The sequence below is a fragment of the Lathyrus oleraceus genome, chromosome 3 (assembly GCF_024323335.1).
Source record: "Lathyrus oleraceus cultivar Zhongwan6 chromosome 3, CAAS_Psat_ZW6_1.0, whole genome shotgun sequence".
In the NCBI taxonomy this organism is placed as follows: Eukaryota; Viridiplantae; Streptophyta; class Magnoliopsida; order Fabales; family Fabaceae; genus Lathyrus; species Lathyrus oleraceus.
In genome coordinates, this window is record NC_066581.1 from 297,240,957 (window position 1) to 297,262,064 (window position 21,108).

General features: G+C 32.4%; 1 protein-coding gene and 1 non-coding gene across 2 annotated transcripts; both read left to right on the forward strand.

Moving 5' to 3' along the window:
* Positions 1-1,331: 1,331 nt before the first annotated feature.
* LOC127127196 (uncharacterized) lies at positions 1,332-7,534 on the forward strand. Its single transcript, XM_051056320.1, has 13 exons — positions 1,332-1,774; positions 3,249-3,340; positions 3,457-3,476; positions 4,388-4,613; positions 4,685-4,780; positions 4,885-5,000; positions 5,109-5,189; positions 5,420-5,543; positions 6,351-6,400; positions 6,503-6,593; positions 6,780-6,815; positions 6,940-7,037; positions 7,146-7,534. Exons 1-13 carry the CDS (start codon positions 1,467-1,469, stop codon positions 7,260-7,262), a joined length of 1,455 nt encoding a protein of 484 aa, XP_050912277.1. The 5' UTR covers positions 1,332-1,466; the 3' UTR covers positions 7,263-7,534.
* Positions 7,535-9,387: 1,853 nt separating this feature from the next.
* TRNAL-CAA (transfer RNA leucine (anticodon CAA)) lies at positions 9,388-9,471 on the forward strand. Its single transcript has one exon. It is a non-coding gene; the product is annotated as a tRNA-Leu (tRNA).
* Positions 9,472-21,108: the final 11,637 nt, after the last annotated feature.

The following is a 21,108-nucleotide window of genomic DNA, read 5'->3' on the forward strand; positions in this document are numbered from 1 at the left end:
ATGCACACCGATCATAAGATTCACCATTGTGGAGATACACAACAATGTCTCCATTCAATCGTCCCGGTCGCCCACCAACAAGTCAAACACAACTCAACTACTCTGGCATGGGTCATGAACTCAGCTATGACGGTACACCTTCGATGCATACACAAGACTACGCTGATTTGTCTGACTATCTCAACAGGCAATCTCCTGCAGTTGGTAGTGATGTTCCTGGGCCCTCAGATGCTCAAACAACTGTGGTGAATCATCAACGTAGGTTAGGGCTACGGGTTCAGGTAGCTAGGGGATATGGGACCGGAGGTCGGTTAGGTGATCCTGGTCATCAACATTAGTCTTTTTTGTGTAAACGGGAATTTATATTAATATGAATTGGTCCGATTTCGAAATTATGTATCATGTAGACTATTTTTGAATATTTTTTACAAAACACACTGAGGTGTTAATCCAATTGGCGTCTCCCTTTAACCTATACACATGGGCGCCAATTGAATTGGTTGCACCATAGCCAATTCAATTGGTGTCTCCTCTCTAAGTTTAAGAGGAAGCGCTAATTGGATTGACACTTTCTTCTAAAAGTGGGGTAGATTGGGATTTTTTTTTGAAATCAGGGTTATTTTGTGAATTTTTTTCAAAATCTGGATTATTTTAGTAAAAAACTCTCAAAGTATCACAAATCTCATAATAATCCATATGCGATAAATATATTTCATTAATGATGTGGCAATATATTTTAAAATTATGTAAATATTTTTTTTTGTAGATAAGTAGTCAGAGTGATAGAACGAATCCGACCCGTTGTGTATATCAATTTTACCCACACTTTAGTGCGGGGTGGATCAAATGTTTAGATTTTCACTCTCTATTGTGTCTTTCCGCCCAATTTTTTGGGCATAGACATTCCCATAATTTTATATATTTTAAGGTTTAAAAGATGCGTTGCTTATGAGTTATCATAAAGGGGAAAATATTTGTTCGGGCTTAAAAGATACAGTGCTATAGATCATCATGAATGGGAAATATTCACATTGGATCAAATAATCATCTATTCAAATAAATGAGATATACATCACATATTCATCAAAAAAAATTTAAAATGATAAATATATATGAGTCCTCTTATTTATAAAATATTCAACATTTATTTTTTAAAATAATATGAGACATAAAATTCACATTTATTTTTCAATCCAACTCGCAATTTATTTATCAATAATTATGTATCTCATCCTTCATATTTTAATATTGAACAAATTAAGATATTAGACCCTTAATCTCAATTATGTCCGCCCATCTAGAGCGGATTAGAACGGGTGTCATGCCAATTATGATAGTAAAATTCTTTTGGCAATAAATTCCTTTCAAAAAATAAAATAAATTTGATGTCCTTAACTTTTATAATTGCAAGTGGAAAAAATAGATCATTTATGATATTATGAAAACCGCGTGTGTTTTTGCGAGGGATGAGTTTCTTTCAGGGAATCATTGATTCCTTTAACTCTGTTTTCTCTCCTCAATCCCTCAATCCCAATTCTTCTTCTTCTTCTCAAACCAATCTCACTGCAATGGAACCTTCTCCTTCTTCGATTTCCAACGAACGCGTCGCTTATAAGCTCAAAGGATACTTCGATTTGGCCACACAAGAGATCGATAAAGCTGTTAGGGCTGAAGAGTGGGTATTGATTGATGACGCTATTCTTCACTACAGGAATGCTCAAAGGATCCTTCTCGAAGCTAATTCAACTCCTGTTCCTTCGTTCATCACTTCCAGGTTCGGTTTTGTTGATCGCTGGTTCATATATTAATGTTGAGTTTTTGATTTGGTAATTGAATATGTGAAATTTGAAGGATGTCTCCATGAATTTTGTTAGTTAGGGTGGATGTGGAATGTTGCGATTTTGGAATTGAACAAATAAATTAGTGCTTTAATAGTTGAATCACAGAGAAACATTGTTACAACTTAATCCATGTTTTAATTGAAGGTTTAGTTAGAGCTAATTTATATAAACTTCATAGTAAACACTTGTAGAAAACCTCTGAAAAAGGAGTGTCAGTCTCGGCACTTGTGATCATGTTTAATTTATTTATTTTTTCAAATTACTATTGGTGTCGACGTATTCATGTCGTGTTCATGTCGATGTCATGTTTCGGATGTCCGTGTTTCATAGCTGGTAAGTTAGAAGTTAATCCAATCTTGGCACTAGAGATAATAGACTGTGAAGCACGGGTACTCCAAATTAGGTAAAGTACCGGTACTCGTACGGTACATGTACGGTACGCACCGAAGCCGTACCAGTACTTTTTTTTTTTAAAGTTGGTACACCAACCGGTACACATTTGGTACCACGTATCCAACTTTTTATAATTTTTTTCGGATGGTATAATTTGGACTTTTTTTTTCTAAGTAAAAATTAGGTTAATTATTCTATTTAGAAATAAAAGAGTTCTTTCACAACCAAATTCTTCATCTTCTGTGGAGAGAAATTGGAGTACAATTAGATTTATTCACTTATTGAAAAGGAATAAGCTCAATTCAAAGAGGGTTGAGGATTTAGTTTTTGTTCATGCAAATCTCTGTCTTCTCATATTAAGGTTTATAATGTTGGAGCAACAAAAATGTGGAATATTGGTGAATGAGATCTATTTGATGTAGTTGATATTTTTGAAATTGTTAGTCTTTCTCTCGATAAACCTGAACTAGAAACGGTTCTTTTTAATAGTATTGGAGAGAAAAATATTGATATTCAGCCATAATTTCATGATTTATGGATACTTTTTAAGTGCGATTTATTTATGTTTTTGCGCAGATATTAACTTTTTTTAAACAAATTGTTTTGTAATTTTTATGTTTTTTTGTTATTTAAACAATATAACTCCTTTATTATTTTTATAATTGTATTTTAAAAAATTATACTAACGTACCCGTATCTTAGTTTTTCTAAAAATGTCATACTTCGTACCAGTACCCGTACCTGGTACTAGGTACGTGCCCGTACCTATGCAACGCAGATAATAGAAAATTTGGGATATTTGTATCTTGCATTTCCTTTTTTAGTTTTTCCTGTTTTCAGCTTCTAAATTGCACCCGAATTCAGTGATTTAATCATAAAAGATAGCCTTTGGCTATGTAACATCTTATATATAGCCCACTTGCTTCATTAACACTGTTGCTTAGTGGCTTATTGACAAAAGAGGGTTCCTATTATGTTTTTTTTTTCTTACTGGAATATATGATTCTGTGACAGTGAGAAACAGAAGGTACAATCATATCGTCAAAAGATATCAAAATGGCAGGGACAAGTTTCTGAGAGATTGCAGGCTCTTAATAGACGGGCAGGTTTGCATCTGTTTCAGAAACCGTCTCCGTTTTTCCATTTCCATTATGACTTTTCCAAGAATTCTTACCATTTTTTTCACCCTCCAATTGTTCCTCTTCCTCTTTTACCATTCCAGGAAGCTCATTTTCCAATCAGGTATGCTATGATCTCTCTAAACTGTCTGTAAGTATGTTTTTTGTTTTCCTCCTTTTTGCTTCAATGCAGCCGACGCTTACCCTTCCTCCGGTCACTATTATAAAAAACTACTTTCAGGATGCTTAAGAAATTTAGTTAAGTGCAATAAATTTTCTAGATTTCATGTCTAACATAAGTCAAATTTACTAAATTATCCGTTTTGATATTTAGTGAAAAAACTCATTCAATTATCTGCATTAAATGTTTTTGAATTAAATAATGGGTGTATTAGAAATAATCTATGTAGTCATAGCGCGCTACAGTGGTTCTATAGCAGCCCCAAAATGCTATCATGTCCGCAATTAGAGTTTCGGGGCGAAATTCTTCAAAAGCCTTTTTTCAAACCGTTGTCATTCAACTATGTTCTTGCTCACATACAATTGTTATGTTCTTCTTCCTACTTTTTGTTCAACTATGTTATGTTCTTCTCCCCTATTTAAGTTTAATTATTCGTGCTATAGGATCTTCAATAATTAAGTATGATAGTTTCTTTAATTGTGTATTTCTCTATTTTTGAGTATTTCTATTAATTTTGTACACTGATTTTTAGTTTTTGCAATAGCGTCTATCCCGCTATCCGATATACCTCTATAGCATTTTAGGGGGTTGCTGCTACATGACATTATCTAGAATTAACAACATAGGAAATAATAACATTAAATAGCTGAAAAGTAGTTAACTTTTGCTTATAATGTTGACCAATATTTGAAGCATTTTTTTGCTCATAATAGTGATCGAAGAGAGTATGGTGAGTTAGCATTGTACTTGAATATTTACTGTCTGATTCACTGAACATTGGGAATTCCGTACTGAGTTTATGATTATATGAAACTTTTTAACATCCCTTTCGCTTTCCCCAAAAATGTTTGCAGAGCACCTCAAACTCAAACGTTGCACAAACTGCTGCAATTCCATCTAAACTGTCAAATACTACAAAAAAAGTGTTACAAAAGAATCCTCAAAGAAAAGATGAGGTGAATAAAGTTCCAAGCCCAAAATCTAGTCAAACATCTGGTGCAAATTATGACACAAAACTGGTTGAAATGATTAACACTGCCATTGTAGACAGAAGTCCTTCTGTTCGATGGGATGATGTTGGTAAGAATCTAAGCACACTTGGTTTTTACTTATACATGTTACCATTTATTTGATTCTTTATCGAAATGTAGGTGGCCTTGAAAAGGCAAAGCAAGCTTTAATGGAGATGGTGATTTTGCCAACTAAGAGAAGAGACTTGTTCACTGGTCTTCGAAGGCCAGCTAGAGGTGTTGCCCTGGAACCTCATCACTTTGGGCTATGCAATAGATAATGATGTAAATTGTAGAATCGAAACACTAAATTTTGAAACCGCTGAACCTTTTCATTCTAGGTTTGCTTCTCTTTGGTCCACCTGGTAATGGTAAGACCATGCTTGCCAAAGCAGTGGCATCGGAATCAGAAGCAACTTTTTTTAATGTCACCGCAGCTTCCTTGACATCAAAATGGGTACATCTTTATCTATACACCCTAACTTGTTTGTGTTGCGTTTCATTTCGTTTCTTATGTCAATTGCTAATACTTCAATTTTCACCATGGTTAACATGTACTCAATAGGTGGGTGAAGCTGAAAAGCTTGTAAGGACACTATTCATGGTGGCAACATCAAGACAACCATCTGTAATTTTCATTGATGAGGTATCTCTCTCATCTATAGGGTAGAGACCACCATCCCCTACTCCTGCTACTAAATATGACAACAAGACAGACCGTAATGAACGAATATGTTTAGGGACACTGCTACTATTTTTTCTTTCTCAAGGACCAATTGACTATTTCGAAATCAATTCTTCGAAGATTTTGTTCAATAACTCTTCGAGCCTAACCCTTGCATTTAACGATATTAATGATCTTTTATCTGACTACAGATTGATAGTATAATGTCAACAAGGACGGCAAATGAAAATGAGGCCAGCAGACGATTAAAATCTGAATTTCTTATCCAGTTTGATGGGGTGACATCCAATCCTGATGATATTGTCATTGTAATTGGTAAGTACTACATTTGATATTAATCATCCTCTTCCTGGAATAAGCCCAGTTTAGACTTTAGACTCAATCTGCTAGTAATTGGCAGAACATAGCGTCTACCAAGAACATGGTTTTGGTTTAGATTCTTTATAATGGTTGCAGCCTTTCTACCATGGGCAGAGCTCTTGTTTGTCTATTTTGGGATAATTGGCTAGTTGCAGTTGCTCATCTCAACCCCCCTTAGACAAATGACATTATATGGTTAAAATTCCTACTAGGGAATGCTAGAATTTGAATAAATCATGGAAAACATTATAACTTGAATTTTCTAAAAATTGTTGTACGAATAATGTAATGTTATCTTTATTTTAAACATGTACAGAGTAATTATAGTTGTTAGACTGGCTTTGGGATTATTCCAGAGGAATTCAGCTGCTTTAAAGATAGGATAGGAGTGTACTTTAGAGAATAAAATTCACTTTAGAAGAGTCAAACCCATTAGATAATTACAGAATGATTCTGTTATTCTATTTTGTTTCACTTTAAAACTCAATTGTATCTCTTGCATTTTGTGGTATGTTCATAACAATATTAACTCCCATTTGGGCCTGGTTTCCCTCCTAATCTGTTGATGGATGAAAAACTAAATTATGGCTATTGTAAATCTGGAATTGCTTGCTTTGTCAGTTTTTGTTTTTAATTTCATAAAATGCCTTTACCTAGCTAATATTGTGTGAGATAGAATAAGTTTATGTTTAATTTAGTTTCCGGCCGTGTATCTATTAGTTCATTAAATGTGCATAAATTTCATCATCCTTCTGAATACAGGTGCGACCAATAAGCCCCAGGAACTGGATGATGCAGTTCTTCGAAGACTAGTGAGAATTTCTTCATTATCATGAATTGTAGTTATAAAATTAAAATGAAATTGAGCCACATGCATCTGTTGTACCAACTCTGTTCTTGTTTTACTTTGCTAGGTTAAGAGAATATACGTACCTTTACCAAATGAAAATGTTCGGAAACTTCTGCTAAAACACAAACTCAAGGGTCAATCATTTTCTTTACCTAGTAAGTAATATGCTCTTTATACCCTTGATACTTCTTTTGGTACATGTTTTATATGTGTGCGTGTGTGTGGTGATTGGCTTGTGCCTTTGTTTATTCTAGTTCTGTGCCAAATTTGCACAAATTAGTTTTACTTGTTATTACTCTCGCTACTCTTTTTTTAACTAATTTTTTTTTTTGGTTATATAGGTAGAGATCTAGAAATGCTTGTAAAAGAGACCGAAGGTAAGTATAGATTTCGAGTCATGATGATGAGAAGGAAAATATATTATATATTCTTTTCCTCTTCATTCTCTTTGGTTTTTGGTGTAGAAATATCTCCATTATAATTGTTTTACTTTGTTTACAGGATACTCTGGAAGTGATTTGCAAGCCTTGTGTGAAGAAGCTGCAATGATGCCAATTAGAGAGCTGGGTTCAAACATTCTTACTGTCAAAGCAAATCAGGCATGCGGGTTTCAAATTGCTTTAACTTTTGTTGCCGAGTATTAATCTTGTAAGCAAAAATCTTTCTTTGTTGTTGAGTGTTAACTATTTCTTTCCCGGTTTTACCAGGTAAGAGGACTGAGGTATGAGGATTTCAAGAAAGCAATGTCTGTCATTAGACCAAGTTTAAACAAAAGTAAATGGGAAGAGCTTGAGAAGTGGAACCAAGAGTTTGGCTCAAATTGAGGTCTTTATTCAGAGCATGCTGTGAATTCTGCATGTGCTTAAAATTAAGTAAATGTACATTAATTACAAAAATATAGACCAAAACAAGTGCTTCAAGGTCTATGGCTAAAATTAATCATGTTAAAGCTATTTTATTAATAATGGCTATCCTGAAATCCTGTAGCCCTGAAGGCCTTGTTTTGAATTTAGAGACTTGCACATACAACCTTCAATGGAATGGCTGCCATTATACATAGATATGTATATTATATATAAATTTAAAAATTCCATCTTTTGTACGAGTTAGAATTTATGAACTTTCACATTTTTTAAAGTAAACTCTTTTACTTGAGGTAATTATATTCGAAGTTTTGTCGAACACTAAATATGAACACTTCTGTCAATTGGAATTTGAACATAGGATCTCTGCATTCCGCCAATAGAGACAAGAAAAGGGTTCAAAGAAATTATTTACGGGGCAAAATATGATATTTTGAACCTTCAAAGCATTTCTAATTGATCCAGAGAGTATTATAATTTAACTGATGTAAGGCATTTTCATGTTAAACGTTTGTGAGAGTATATTGAATAGAGTAAGTTAGGAAAAGTTTCTCAGTAAAAGAAAAATGAGTTATGGTAAAATGCCTTTATAATTTCGTTATTGTTTGTTTATTATTGCTGAAGGTGTTTCCTTCCCTGAACCTAAAGCAAGAAGTTATGAGAATGTAACTGAAGAAACAGTATTTGACCATATAAAAAGAAAATCTAAGGATTTTCCGCAGACCAGTAAGCATGATTGTGCGCAGACAGCAATCCCGAAAACTGAATTCTTCTCAAAGAACCATCCCAATTCTTTGAAATCTGCTTTAGGTGTGGTACCAAAGACTAATTTCTCAGACACGGTGACTGGCAATATGCTAATGTCAGATAAGGAACCTGCTGATACGAAAAACTATTCATCTGGTATTCAAGTTGGTAATTCTGTTGAGCACAAGAAATTTGAAGATTCCTTTTGCACAGATGGAGTAGTTAATATTTGTAAGGGCTTTTTAACCCCCAATTCTGTCCAATCGTCCAATTTTGTTCCAATTGGTGGTTTTCCAATGTCTAAAGAGAAAAACTGGTCATCAGATTCTGGAAGCTTTGAACAGAGCAGTAAGAAGCAGCGTTGTTTGCCAATGGAATCAAAAGAAGAGAAGTTAAATCCATGTGAAACAATAAGACAGTTCTGTTCTTGGGAAACTTCAGGCCAAATGAATCAAACAGAGCCATGTCTCAGGTTTAAAAGCGTATTCTCTTTTCTCTAATAACACCAAAGTGTTGAATGTTGATAATTTTACTCATTGAACAAACTTTTACTACCAAGGACTTGTACTCCTCTGAACAGGTAGAAGGTAGAACATAGCATGCAGGGTTGCAGTTTGTTATAGATAGGCATGCCTATGTAGTTCATTACATCTGAAATAAATTTCACAAAATTCAAACATTTATAATGTTAGCAATGTGTTTGGCTTGAATCAAGAAAGACAATAGAGTTTTTTTCTTTTTGTCTTGTTTTGGAAAAGCACAAGAAAGACGAGGGAGGTATTATTATGTTTTTTAGAACTTAATGTGAGACGGCTGTTGTTTATATGATATGAATCTTGGTAATTTACAACTTGAGAGGGATCTAAAATTTTAAAGTTGTGGGGATTTTATATATAACATGATGGGTATATATGCAAGGGAGAATATTTCAATTACAAGCAGAATTTCAAACGGGTTTATCATTTAATTCACAGTACACAAGCAAAGGCATAAAATTGCAAAATAGACTTGAGGCTGAATGTATCCGGAAGAAGAACAAGCAATAGAACTGACCATAGTGAAGGAACTCAGTTACAATCAAAGGAGTGGGATTTGATTTGGAGATAATGGCTAAGATATATAATGCTAATGATTATTGTTTCATTTATAAGATTTAATCTATAACGTGACATAAATGATGTGTGCTTCTTTCCTTAAGAGTGTTTTAATTTTAATATATGATGCTATTGCTATGGTTGTAGTAAAGAAGCTTTAATCTTCGGTAACATATGTTAAGATTTAGTATTTGTTTGTTTTTAATATATATATATAAAAAAAGAAATAAATATGTAAACAAGAAGTCAGGATGGCCGAGTGGTCTAAGGCGCCAGACTCAAGTTCTGGTCTTCGTGAGAGGGCGTGGGTTCAAATCCCACTTCTGACAATTTTCTTATATTTTGAATTTATTTGTAGTTTCATCCAAAGAATTCTTAGCCTAACACTATCATGTTCAAAACTAATGTTATTTATTCGATTATATTTTTTTCTAATTCAGTTTGACATTTACTAAAATTGAATGAGAAAATATTAGTTTTTTTTTATAAATTTTATTATTAAGTCTTTCATTCTAATTTTAAAGGGATAATTTTTTTCTTGTTCCACACCTTATTATTCGTCCTATAGTCAATAATTTCATATTTAAGTATTCAATATAAAAAATTGAGAAAACACATCATGAAAATTGAGAAAATACTCAATATTTAGAATTTGAAAATGAAAATTTCCTTCATTAAACACAAATATCATGATAAATTGATATTTTTTTGTGAACATTTAAAATATATAGTGGCTGTTGTAAGATTAAAAAAAAATCCTTATATAAATATATAATTTAAATTATGTAATAAATTCATGATTTATTAAGTAATTTTTCTTATCCTATAAATTTAATTAAACGAAGAACAAAAAATATTTGATTTAATTTCACTTTTGATATCAAAATATTTTATTTTAAATTGAGGTTAAAATAAATGTAACAATGACAAAGAAATTACTGACCGATTACCTCAACATCATTTTGCACACATAATGGAGGGAATGGTATTCTCGTCGTCGACACACAAATAAAACCATCGAGCCATCAAATTTAACAACAAAGCCACTAAACCATCGAAGTAGGTGTCATTTCGTGACAAGTACATATGTGTGACTGAAGTTGCCCCAACGCTAATAGAAAAGATAGATTTGATTGTGCACAATTTAGTGCGTGTCGAACATGAAAATGAAAATTGATTACTATCAAATGCTATCGTAGGGGGAAAGCAATATGGTATATACATATGAATGAGAGATTCTAAAGAGTGTGGAAACTAACAAGAGATTTCGAGATGCGTGATAATGATAATGGCTTCTTTATGATCAAATTTGATATGCAGCCACATAAGGAGAAAGTTATCTTAGAGGATTTTAACTTTATCAAACAATTGCTCCATCAATAACCCTTTTGTTGCAAATATTTTGTTATTTCTTTCCTTCTAAATGCACCAATTGCATGCAAACTAAATCACAATAACGAATTTCCTAATCATTTCATGAAATAAGTGAGACTTGCATAATTGACTTATGTGATTGAACGCATTATTATGAAGAACACAAGAGATTCCTAACCATTTATCTGCTATTTACCACACATCTCTATAGAAACCACATTCAAAAAAAATTATTAGCATTTTTTCTGACACGCCGCAATGCTGTGAGCGCACCAGTGAATTTGGATCTAAAATATCACGCCTAGTTAAGTTATCAGTTGTTGAAAGTATGTTATTTGAAAAGTTTCCAATAAATATATTCATTTTTAAAGAAACAAAATTATTCCAAATAATCTTCATATGCACCATTAGGATGAGACATGATTGATAATAACTTATATCCATATTTGACAGAGTAAACTTGGTCAAGATCAAGGTTCCACGTCCATTTGTCGACAAACATATTAACCTATAAAACAGCTTTAACTAGTAAAGCGCTAGATTCCCTAACTTTCTCTTCCTCCCATGCAAAAGGTGTTGACGCTACATCTAACCACCACCACCAGGACACCGCCCCAACTTGTTCATCTCATCAACTAAACTATTAATATCTACCGATAACTCAAAAAGTTTCCTAAACATGTTACATAGAGGGTCCCTTAAAAGCCATCCATCCTTCCAAAACAATGACGCTTTCCACGGCTTCTTTATGATCAAATTTGATATGCGATAAGACAAGTAGAAAGTCATCTTAGAGGAATTTAACTTTATTATACAATTGCTCTACTGATAACCCCGTTGTTCCAAACATAATGCTATTTATTTCCTTTTAAATGCACCAACTGCATACAACCAAATCAGAATAACGAATTTCCTAGTCTCTTCAAATGAATTCCGCAGAGTTAACGTGTGACTGGACGCGTTACTATGAAGAACACAGTAGATTCCTAACCATTTATATGTAGTTTACCACACATATCTATAGAAATGAAATTCAAAGAAAATTTATTAGCATTTTTTATGCGCCACAATCTTGTGAGCACACCAGCGAATTTTGATATAAAATATCACAGGGAGCTAAGTGATCCTTTGTTGAAAGTCTGTTATTAAAAAGTCTCCAATAAATATAGACACTTTTAAAGGAACACAATCATTCTAAAACAACTTTCATATGCACCATTAGGATGAGAGATGCACTACTACAAAAAGAGCATTAATCACAAATGTGACGTATCTCGAAAGATACGACATCATGAGCGTTTGTACCCTTGCGGTATTGGTTGAACAAATTTTCCATCGAACTTTATTTATTCCAAATAAGGAAAGGGAAAACATCGATAAAACCATTTAAAATAAAAAGAAAATGGTCGTTGCAACTAAATTCGGGTTCAGGAGTCGATTATGCAAGGAGAAAGTATTAGCACCCCTCACGACCGTTGTAGTCAACGAGAACCATTTAGTTAAATTTGTGATTGAATGTTAGATTATGTTAATTGTTTTCCTCGAATGATAAAAGATTGAAAAAGAGAATAAAAAGGGGTTGCAAAAAGGTTTTTATTAGGGTGCTTGACAAGATTGTGAGTCTTGTTCCTATGTATCCTCAGGTACAATGAGGAATTCAAAGCTACATAGTTCTTCGTAGAAAACTAAGTATTGGTTGGTTTATTTTATTGAATGATTGCTTAGATCACGCTCTAGCATTTAAACGTTTAGCTTATATGCTCGCAGAGAGGCTTACGTGCTTGTTTGTATCGTGGAAGAACAGACTAAACAATGTTCTTTTTTAAAAGGTTTTCGATCACACGAGGGCGATAAAATAAGTTTGATTTGTTGAGTGTTTTTTAGGAGAATAATGAATGCTCGGTAGGACCAAGACGCGTGCCTCGGGGTCGATTATTCAGGATTTTCATGGAATGCGAGACTCCAATGTTCCTTTTTCATTCAAAGTGTTTATAAAAATTGTTTCCGGATAAAGAAAGTTTATTAAGACCAAGGAGTACACTTCGAGGCCAATTGGTCAAGGTTTTAATGGAATTATAGACTCCAATGTTCCTTTTTATTCAAGTTTGAATTAAGTATTTTAGAACAAAAGAAAGAATAAACAGTTATTCCATGTGTGTCTTGGGGCCGTCATGTGTCGCGAGCATCCAGAGTCTAGGTACCATGATTTGTGTCTCAACTGTGCTGCTAAGGATGTCTTCAACATAGATTATATTATCCTTAGGTACCCACAACTTTCTGGGTCCTTTTTGGTTAGTTTTCCTAGAGTTTTTAATAAACTTAGGTTTTTGTGCAAGATATGTATACATGTATGCATAGTTGAAACGAGAATGAGCATTTGCTTTAGTCTTAGGTTTTGAATTTTTTTTACATTTAGGCACAACAACATTTTGTTTATCATAAGGGACAAAATAGGAATGAAGAGTTTTTTGTTTATCATCTTTTTTAGAATTAGATTCTTTATCAGAATCATAACAAATTCCTCTTGTTCTGTTTCTGCCTACGCCATCAATCATTGTAGTCATTACACTTCTATTTAGGCTTCTAGCAAGAAATTTATTAAAGGACTTTTCATATTTCTTTATGACATCACCAGAGTCTATAGAGGTTTCTGAAAGGTTTTCCTTCTCAAGTTTGGAACTCTTGTTCTGAAGCACAAAGTTATTATTTTTAAAAATAAAGTTTTATTCATTTAAACTTGAGAAATCTTTCTTAAGCTTACAATATGCTTCTAACTCAGATACATGAATCTTTTTTAGATCCTTTTATTTGTTCAAAAGCTTCTAATACTATCCAGAACTTCTGATAAACTAGATTCGAGTTCAGAACGAGAGAGTTCAACAAATACCTTTTCAAAATCTAACTCATATTCTGATTTTGGTTGATGCTTCTCAGTAGAAGCTTATGTGCATGCCATTAGCTCCACATTAGCTTTCTCTTCCTCAAAGTCATCTCCTGAGGATTTTGAATCATCCCATGTAGCCATCAGACCCTTCTTCTTCATCTAAATTCTTCTTCTTAGACCTGTCTTTCTTCAACTTGGGACATTCATTCTTGAAATGGCCTGGCTCCTTGCACTCAAAGCAAGTGATGTCTTTGTTGTCTCCAGCTTTCTTGAATCCAGAAGTAGACTCCGAATGACCATATGTCCTTCTTTGTCCTATGAATTAGCCTTGTCTTTTCTTCCATAGTTGTTTGGCAAGTCTAGAGAGAAGAGACAATTTATCTTTTTCTTTTGATTCCTCTTCAGAATCTTCATCTTCTTCTGCTTGAAGATTAGGGGTGTGCATGAATACCATTTAATATGAACCAATCCATTTTTATGGTTATGGTTTATAAACCAAACCACTTCTCATAAAAACCAATTTAAAATTTCGAACCGGTTTAAAACCGATTTTAAATGGGTTTTGATTTTAATCAAAATTATTTAATTTAATTTAAATTTTATTTTCTTTAAATTAGTATTAATTTTTAAATTTAAAAACATAAATAAATTTTATGAGGTTTTAAAATATTTTTTCTTTTCAAATTTAAAAAGTAATTAAAAAAAACATATATTCAGAAAAAAAAATCAGAAAAAAGTTGAGCATAATAAAATTATATTTTGAAAATGAAAAAAAAATTAGTCCAAAAAAAAAAAAAAAATGAAAAAAATTTATTTAAAAAAAATTGAAATTAAAAAAATTATCAAAAAAAAATTATTTAAAAAAACTAATTTTTTTTAAAAAAGAAAGTTTTTTACTAAAAAAAATACAAAATATTTTTTTTATTTAGAAGAAAATAATAATTTTATTTGAAAAAAAATATCAAATATAGTTTTCTCGAAAAAAAAAATCCGAATATAATATTTTTCATGAAAAGAAAAATAAAATTTTGAATTTTATTTTTAAAATTATTTTTTTATAAAATTTAAAATAATTTAAAATATAAAATTAATTTATAATGTGATAAACATGAAAACAGACAAATATAAAAATTTAAGGCATAGTAAAATTTGGATACCCACTAACAAAACCAAATTTTTATAATGGGTAACAGTTTATATTTGGATAAGAAAATGGATACCCAAATTTTTATTTTAGCATTTGGTTTGATTTGGTTTTCCAAAATTAAAAGCTTTTCAGCTCAACACAATCACATAGTAAACACGAACAAGACAAATAAGATAATTATTTTTATACTGGATTGTTGCTAAACAAGCTACCTGTAGTCCACCCGCCAAGGTGATTTTGCCTTATCAACAAGGAATTAATCGACTATAGCCGAAATTGGTTGCAGACACACAAAGACTACCCATATTTGTCTTCTCAAGTCTATCTGACTAAACCCTAGTCACTCAAGGATTACAACTCAAACAAATGAGATTGCAAAAATATGTTTATAAGATTGCTTCTATGAAAGCAGAATAACACAAGTTTAGTACAATGAATTTCACACACAATGAAGAACAAAAGCTCTATGTGTATTTCTATTTTCTATACAAAATAATATTTAGTTCAGCAAAAGCGTTGTGTAATAGTGTAGTAAATAATAACATGAATTAGCAACTTGTCCAATCTTCCAAGTCTCCTTTATATAAGCAATGAAAAGATCTGTTGGAAAGTATAATTGGAATACTAAAATACAAATGTAGCCTAGCATAACGACATGCATGATGGGAGGAAAAATGGTACAATAGTATAGTCCTTGGCTCACAAAATCAGCATAGTGGAAGGGATATTTGACTTTGTACTGTGTACTGTTTTCCTTACGCAAAACCTTTTGATCTTATCTTCTAATATTTAGAGGCTTCTAAATAAATGATTTTAAATCATGTTTAGAAGGATCAAGAAATTGGTTGAGAGAATCTTTATAACCTTTGTCTTCAGAATCTTGACATAGTTCCTTAGAACCTGGTCTTCAGAGTCTTCAAAGTATGTTCTTTAGAGTCTTCATAACTTGAGAGCGCAAAATCTTGAAGGCTTGACACACCTTCAAAGGCTCTTCTATCAGAGTCACGGTCATAAGCTTTAGCATAAACATTTATCAAAATCATTGTCTAAGAGTGTTCTAGAACTTGACATCATATTGTAAAGCACTTTTGTATATCTTCAGAGTCAGAGTGTTTTGAGTATAAAATCTGATGACGTCACACGCCAGATCTTCAGAATTAGAACCTGTTAGCAAAAACTACACACTAGACAAAACCATTAGAGCATAAAATTGTTCTCTAAGAAATAATGCATTGTTATCATCAAAAATAAAGGCCAGATGCAAAACTAAACTTTGTTCTTACAATCTCCCCCTTTTTGATGATGACAAAACCATGTATTTTGATAATAATTTTTACTTGGTTTAATCACATAAAAACATCAGAGTGAGGTTTGTAAGCTCCCCCTGAATTTTATACTATTAAAATTATTTTTTCAACTTAGAATTTCAGAGTCAGGTTTGCAAGCTCTCCCTGAATTTAAGACTTAAAATAATCTTAACACATAAAATATCTCAAACAACATGAAAGAATTCACTTCCCATAATGCAGAAGCCTGGTTATTGAAGTAACTTCCCAGAGCGCAGAAGTTTGGTTACTATGAAAGTAATAACTTCCCATAATGCAGAGTCTTTGTTACATAAGTATTTCAATTTAGAAATGGATTTGCTTTGAGTCTCAGAAAGTCTGGTCATCAGTCTTGTATCAGAGCATGACTTGTCAGAGCTTTCAGATGCCTAGTTGTTATCAGAACTTGTATATGCCTGGTTCACTTGAACTGAATTCAGAACATGTATATGCCTGGCTAAATGTCAGGTTAGCACGAACTTAAATCAGGTTGGTTATATCTTCTGATAAATGTTTTAACTCCTGAAAAACTTGATTAACTTGAAACATGATAAACTTATTCAAAGTTCCCAGAAAAGTTACCAATGCCAAGAATAATGTAAAAGTCATGTTCGGGTGTCAGAGTCAGAATTAGATATATTAAAATCAATCTTTCTTCTACCCATTTGTCATCAATAAAAAAGAAAGAATAAAGACACAATTAAAACCAAATAGAAGTTTCATTTCATTAAAATAATCTTGAAGTACAGAAATAATAATGACTGAAACTTAGAAAACAACAAGGTTTTTAAAAAACAATAGGGTTTTAAGAAGGAGGTGGAAATCTTGATAAGATGGCTCCATTGTCATACCCTAATTTTTAACCCTAAGATCCCACATACCATTTGCATACTTTCACACAAACAAGGTCACATCTTGATCCTCCCCTCCTCTCATATTTGGGTTTGCTTCTTGCAGGGATCACCAAGCACCTCTTTGTTGGTGTTTTACCTTTGTGTTTATATGATTAATTTCTTATCTAACCACTAATCAAAATATAAAAAATATGTTTTATTTTCCTTAAGTTTATTGTGCAAGGTAGGGATTTTCAATCAAGAGCATCTCAAAGTTTTGTTGCTTACTTCTCAAGGAAAGTCAAAGGTTCATGTGTTTATTTCCATGCCTTCTTCAATAAGAAACTTTAAGCTTTGAGCAATTTAATCAAAAGGCAATCAAGTACACCTTATTTTGAGTTCATATGACCACTCATGTTCTTTGAAATGCAAGGAAAGTCCAAGTACACAAGCTTGTTCCAAGTGGTTTGACCAAAAAGTCAACATTTGAAGTTAAAGGTCCAAGGATAACAACTCCTTCAATTCTCAACATTCTTGAATGCTTATTTTTGAATATGAATCTTCTTAACATCCTATAAAACTTCTATTTACATGACAAGATCCAATTATGCTTGGAGTATCATCAAAAGTTTGGAGACATTATATGTCATTTGTGGACTTAGTGAAATTTGACCTATTTTCAAGTGACTTTTTCTCAACTTTCAAGATTCATAACTTCTTCAACTTATAACATTTGAGGATGATTCTTTTTACACAATGTAATTTATGATTCCTTCTACAAGTTTTCTTCAAGGATAAAAGTCAAATTATGCTTGGAAGGCCATGGAATTCATTGAGACATTATAGGCCATAGAACACTTGAAAGTTACATAACCAGTTTTTCATGCCAACTTCAACATGACATAACTTTATGCTAAAAAATCCAAATGCAACCTCTTTTGGAACATTGTAATCTTTGGTATGTTGTCAACACATTGCGAAAAGAATGGGATCAAAACGCCTCCTGAGTAGGATACCCCATTGGGTTGAACATGGTGACTTGGAACTGAAGAAATTACCATTTCCCGAAATTTGAACTTCACTAATATAAATTCCAAGCCAAATTATCATGTGTTTTGGACCTAAACATGTTGAAACAAGTCTCCAAAATTTAATTGACCTTTGAAACACATCATTTGGCTGAGTTTTGATGAGTTGCAAGTCACACTTTTCTCACATTCGGATCAAATTCGTTTTGCACGAATTCGGCATCATTTCACACATATTTAAATCCAAACACATTCCCTATAAATAGAGAAAGCTACTGCATTCATTTCCAAGCTTTGGAGAGCCAAGAAATCCCTACTACAACTTGAAATTTTCCAGAAAAAACCAACTATCGTGTTTTGAGTTTCAGCTTGTTTCAATCCAATTTCTTGATTCCATTAGCATCTTCAGAATCCTTTGAAACTTTTGCAACAATTCCCAAGCTCTGAGACCTTCTGAGGCGCTCTAACCAGATCGAGTTTCATTAACTTCTAATCACCATCTGGACAAGGTAGTTCTGAGCATCATTTGAACTCAAACAAGTTACCACAATGTAGTCCTTCACTCTCTGATGCTTTCTCCTAACTTATCTGGTGTTGATTGACCGTGTTCATCATTTAATCTTATTTTTCGTGGCTTGCTTGCTTCTAAAACTTCTTTGAAATTCCCTTTGCTCAATTTATATAAATGAATTTGGAGCATAAGGTTGAATTCGTGATGAGAAGAGGATCACAATGGTGATTGTCTTGTGTTTTTAATTTACCAAACGATGAAAATCAGGTGAGGGTTCACCAGAGAAGATGATCGGAATATTCCAGGTCGTCTGAGTTTGGCCAAACATGTTGGACAAATGAAATGTTTTGATTGGTTGGTTTTGAACTGGATCATGTATGTTGTTTGTATCGCGTCCCACCGTGCATCCTAATCTGAAGAGTGTTGGATCTGCCATGTTAATTAATGAGGTGTGATCCAATGCTCGGTGTTTTTCTGATTTTTAATTCTTTTTCTTTTATTATTTTTAATTGCTTTTTCTTTTAAAATTCATAGTAATTTCATGTTTCATCCAAAAAATCCCAAAATAATTTCTAAAATTCTCTTTTATTTTTCTTCATTTGATTTTTATTTTTTCATATTTTATTTCACTAATTTTCTATTTTTCATGAATTTTATATTTTCACCTTTGTTTTAATTGGTTTAAAAATACTTTTCTGCATTTTTAAATTCTGAAAAATTTATTACATGCTTCTTATTTTAATTCTAACCTTCCATAATTTTCTTAGCCATTTATTTGGTGTTTTGAAGGAATTTATGGATTTTTCATTTTATTTCTATTTTAAAATTCATTTAAAAATACTTTTGGTGCATTTTTATTCTATTTAATCACATTTTATATTTGTGTGACCTTTGTGAACTTTTGTTGGCACTGGATCATGATTGTTTGGATCATAAGTCTCATCAAACTCAATGGATCTTGGGTGTTGATGGGGTGAAAACCCTAATCCACCAAAATGGATGATTGATTTTGATGATGACTTGATCAAACTTTTGGTCTAATTTGGGTGTGACCTCTCTTGTCCCCTTTTTCTTCATCTCTTTCTTTTCCCTTTGATCAATTAGATGACTTGTGTTCATCTTGTTCATGATGTGTGGATTGGTACTTGATGAATTTTCATCATTTCAAATCTACCTCTTAATTGATCATAAATCATTTAACGTACTTTGGATTGATGCATAAGTTTGTCCCAAGTATCATGAAGTATAGATTGAAGTAATGGACCATCCTTCTAGCCTTTATGCTTGATAATTCCTTCTTTTCTTTTGTGTGTGACATGACTTTAGGAGAATGATTTACATATCATTTCTCTAGCATGTATTAACCCACAAGCATTCCCCTAAAATAATGATGTATATGTTCATGTTTTCATGCTTGTGAGTATTCTCCAAAAAATGACGAAACCATCTTTCATTTTTGATTACTAACATCACTTACTAACATTTTACTTGTATTAACTTTTACTTCAATGTCATTTACTTTATGCTCTTTTATTTTATGCCGTTTACTTTATACTTTATATTTAGCATCCCATATCATATTATTTGTGATTATGTCATTTGGATTTTTCTTTTATATCCTTGTAAAGAAAAACACTAATAAATAAAAACCTAAAAAGAAACTTGGTTCTCCTGATTCATGGACTTGTGGTTACTATCCTTAGTAATCTTACTGAGTTATGGACTTAGAATTAGGATCTTGACCTTTGCTTTGGGACTTGTGATTGGAGATCTTAGGATTCATCTGATACTTTTGACTTTGGACTTCCTTTGGAGACTTGGTTGATTTATTTTGGTTTCACCTTATGCATGGATTATTATTTGCTTATTTGGCTTGCTTGAGGCTTAATCTAAAGGAGGAAATTCTTGTTTGACTTATGTCATAAAGCTTACTATTTCTTGGTTAGATCTTTCCTCCTTAGCTTTTACTTTATGCTCTAGGATAGTCTCTTCTTATCCTCCCTTTCTTTAATTTTCAAAATCTTCTCCCTCTTTTCAAAAACATTCTTGTTTTCCAACTCAAATCATTTTTTTAATAAACCTTGAATTTTGTCAAGTGATTTTCAAAAAAAAATTCCTCATAAATGCTAATTTATATTAAGCATATTCATACCAATTTCAAAATACTTAAAAAAATGCATAACTCATCCAAATTATTTTTGTGCCCTTTGTGCACTTTTCCTTCTAAAACTTTTTTCTTAAAATTTAGACATGAGTCATTTCCATAGTTGATATATAATTCTCCTATCTCCATAGTATTTATGATAACTCTTTTTCATCTTAAAGAGTTAGTGGCATACTTGTTGATCCTTATCCAAGTTGGAGCCCTTCTCATGATGATACAAAGATCTCATACTTATGGGTGACTAGTTGAGTATTCTCCTTAAAATGACAAAATCTCTTTTCATTAAAAATGAATCAAAACAAACACCTTTGTTATTTTTACCATGAACTACGAGGTTTTGATCCTCCATTTCACTTTGTTGGTACGGAGGCATGAGACTTCAAAAGCCTTGGCAAACACTAAAATTAAGAAAAATATACTTATTTTCCCATCCTTCCAATCTTTTGCAAACAACACGTTTTTCAAACAAAAATGTACACATTTTCAAAGAGGTTCCCATGGAGTAGCATGGATGTTTAGGGTGCTAATACCTTCCCTTTGCATAACTAACCCCTGGACCCTTATCTCTTTTTACTAGTTTTGTTTTAAAACTTCTTTGGGTTTTGTTCGTACTTTTCCCCTTTTCCTTTGGAAATGATAAAAGCGCGGTGGCGACTCTTGCTTTATAAGTTAAGTTAATCAATAGCTTAATCTAAATTTT

Coding starts and splice junctions, on each gene's coding strand:
- LOC127127196 (XM_051056320.1), top strand. CDS start 1,467: ATGAGTTTCTTTCAGGGAATCATTGATTCCTTTAACTCTGTTTTCTCT. Junction 5,190..5,419: donor CTGTAATTTTCATTGATGAG/GTATCTCTCTCA, acceptor ATCTGACTACAG/ATTGATAGTATAATGTCAAC. Junction 6,594..6,779: donor TCAATCATTTTCTTTACCTA/GTAAGTAATATG, acceptor TTGGTTATATAG/GTAGAGATCTAGAAATGCTT.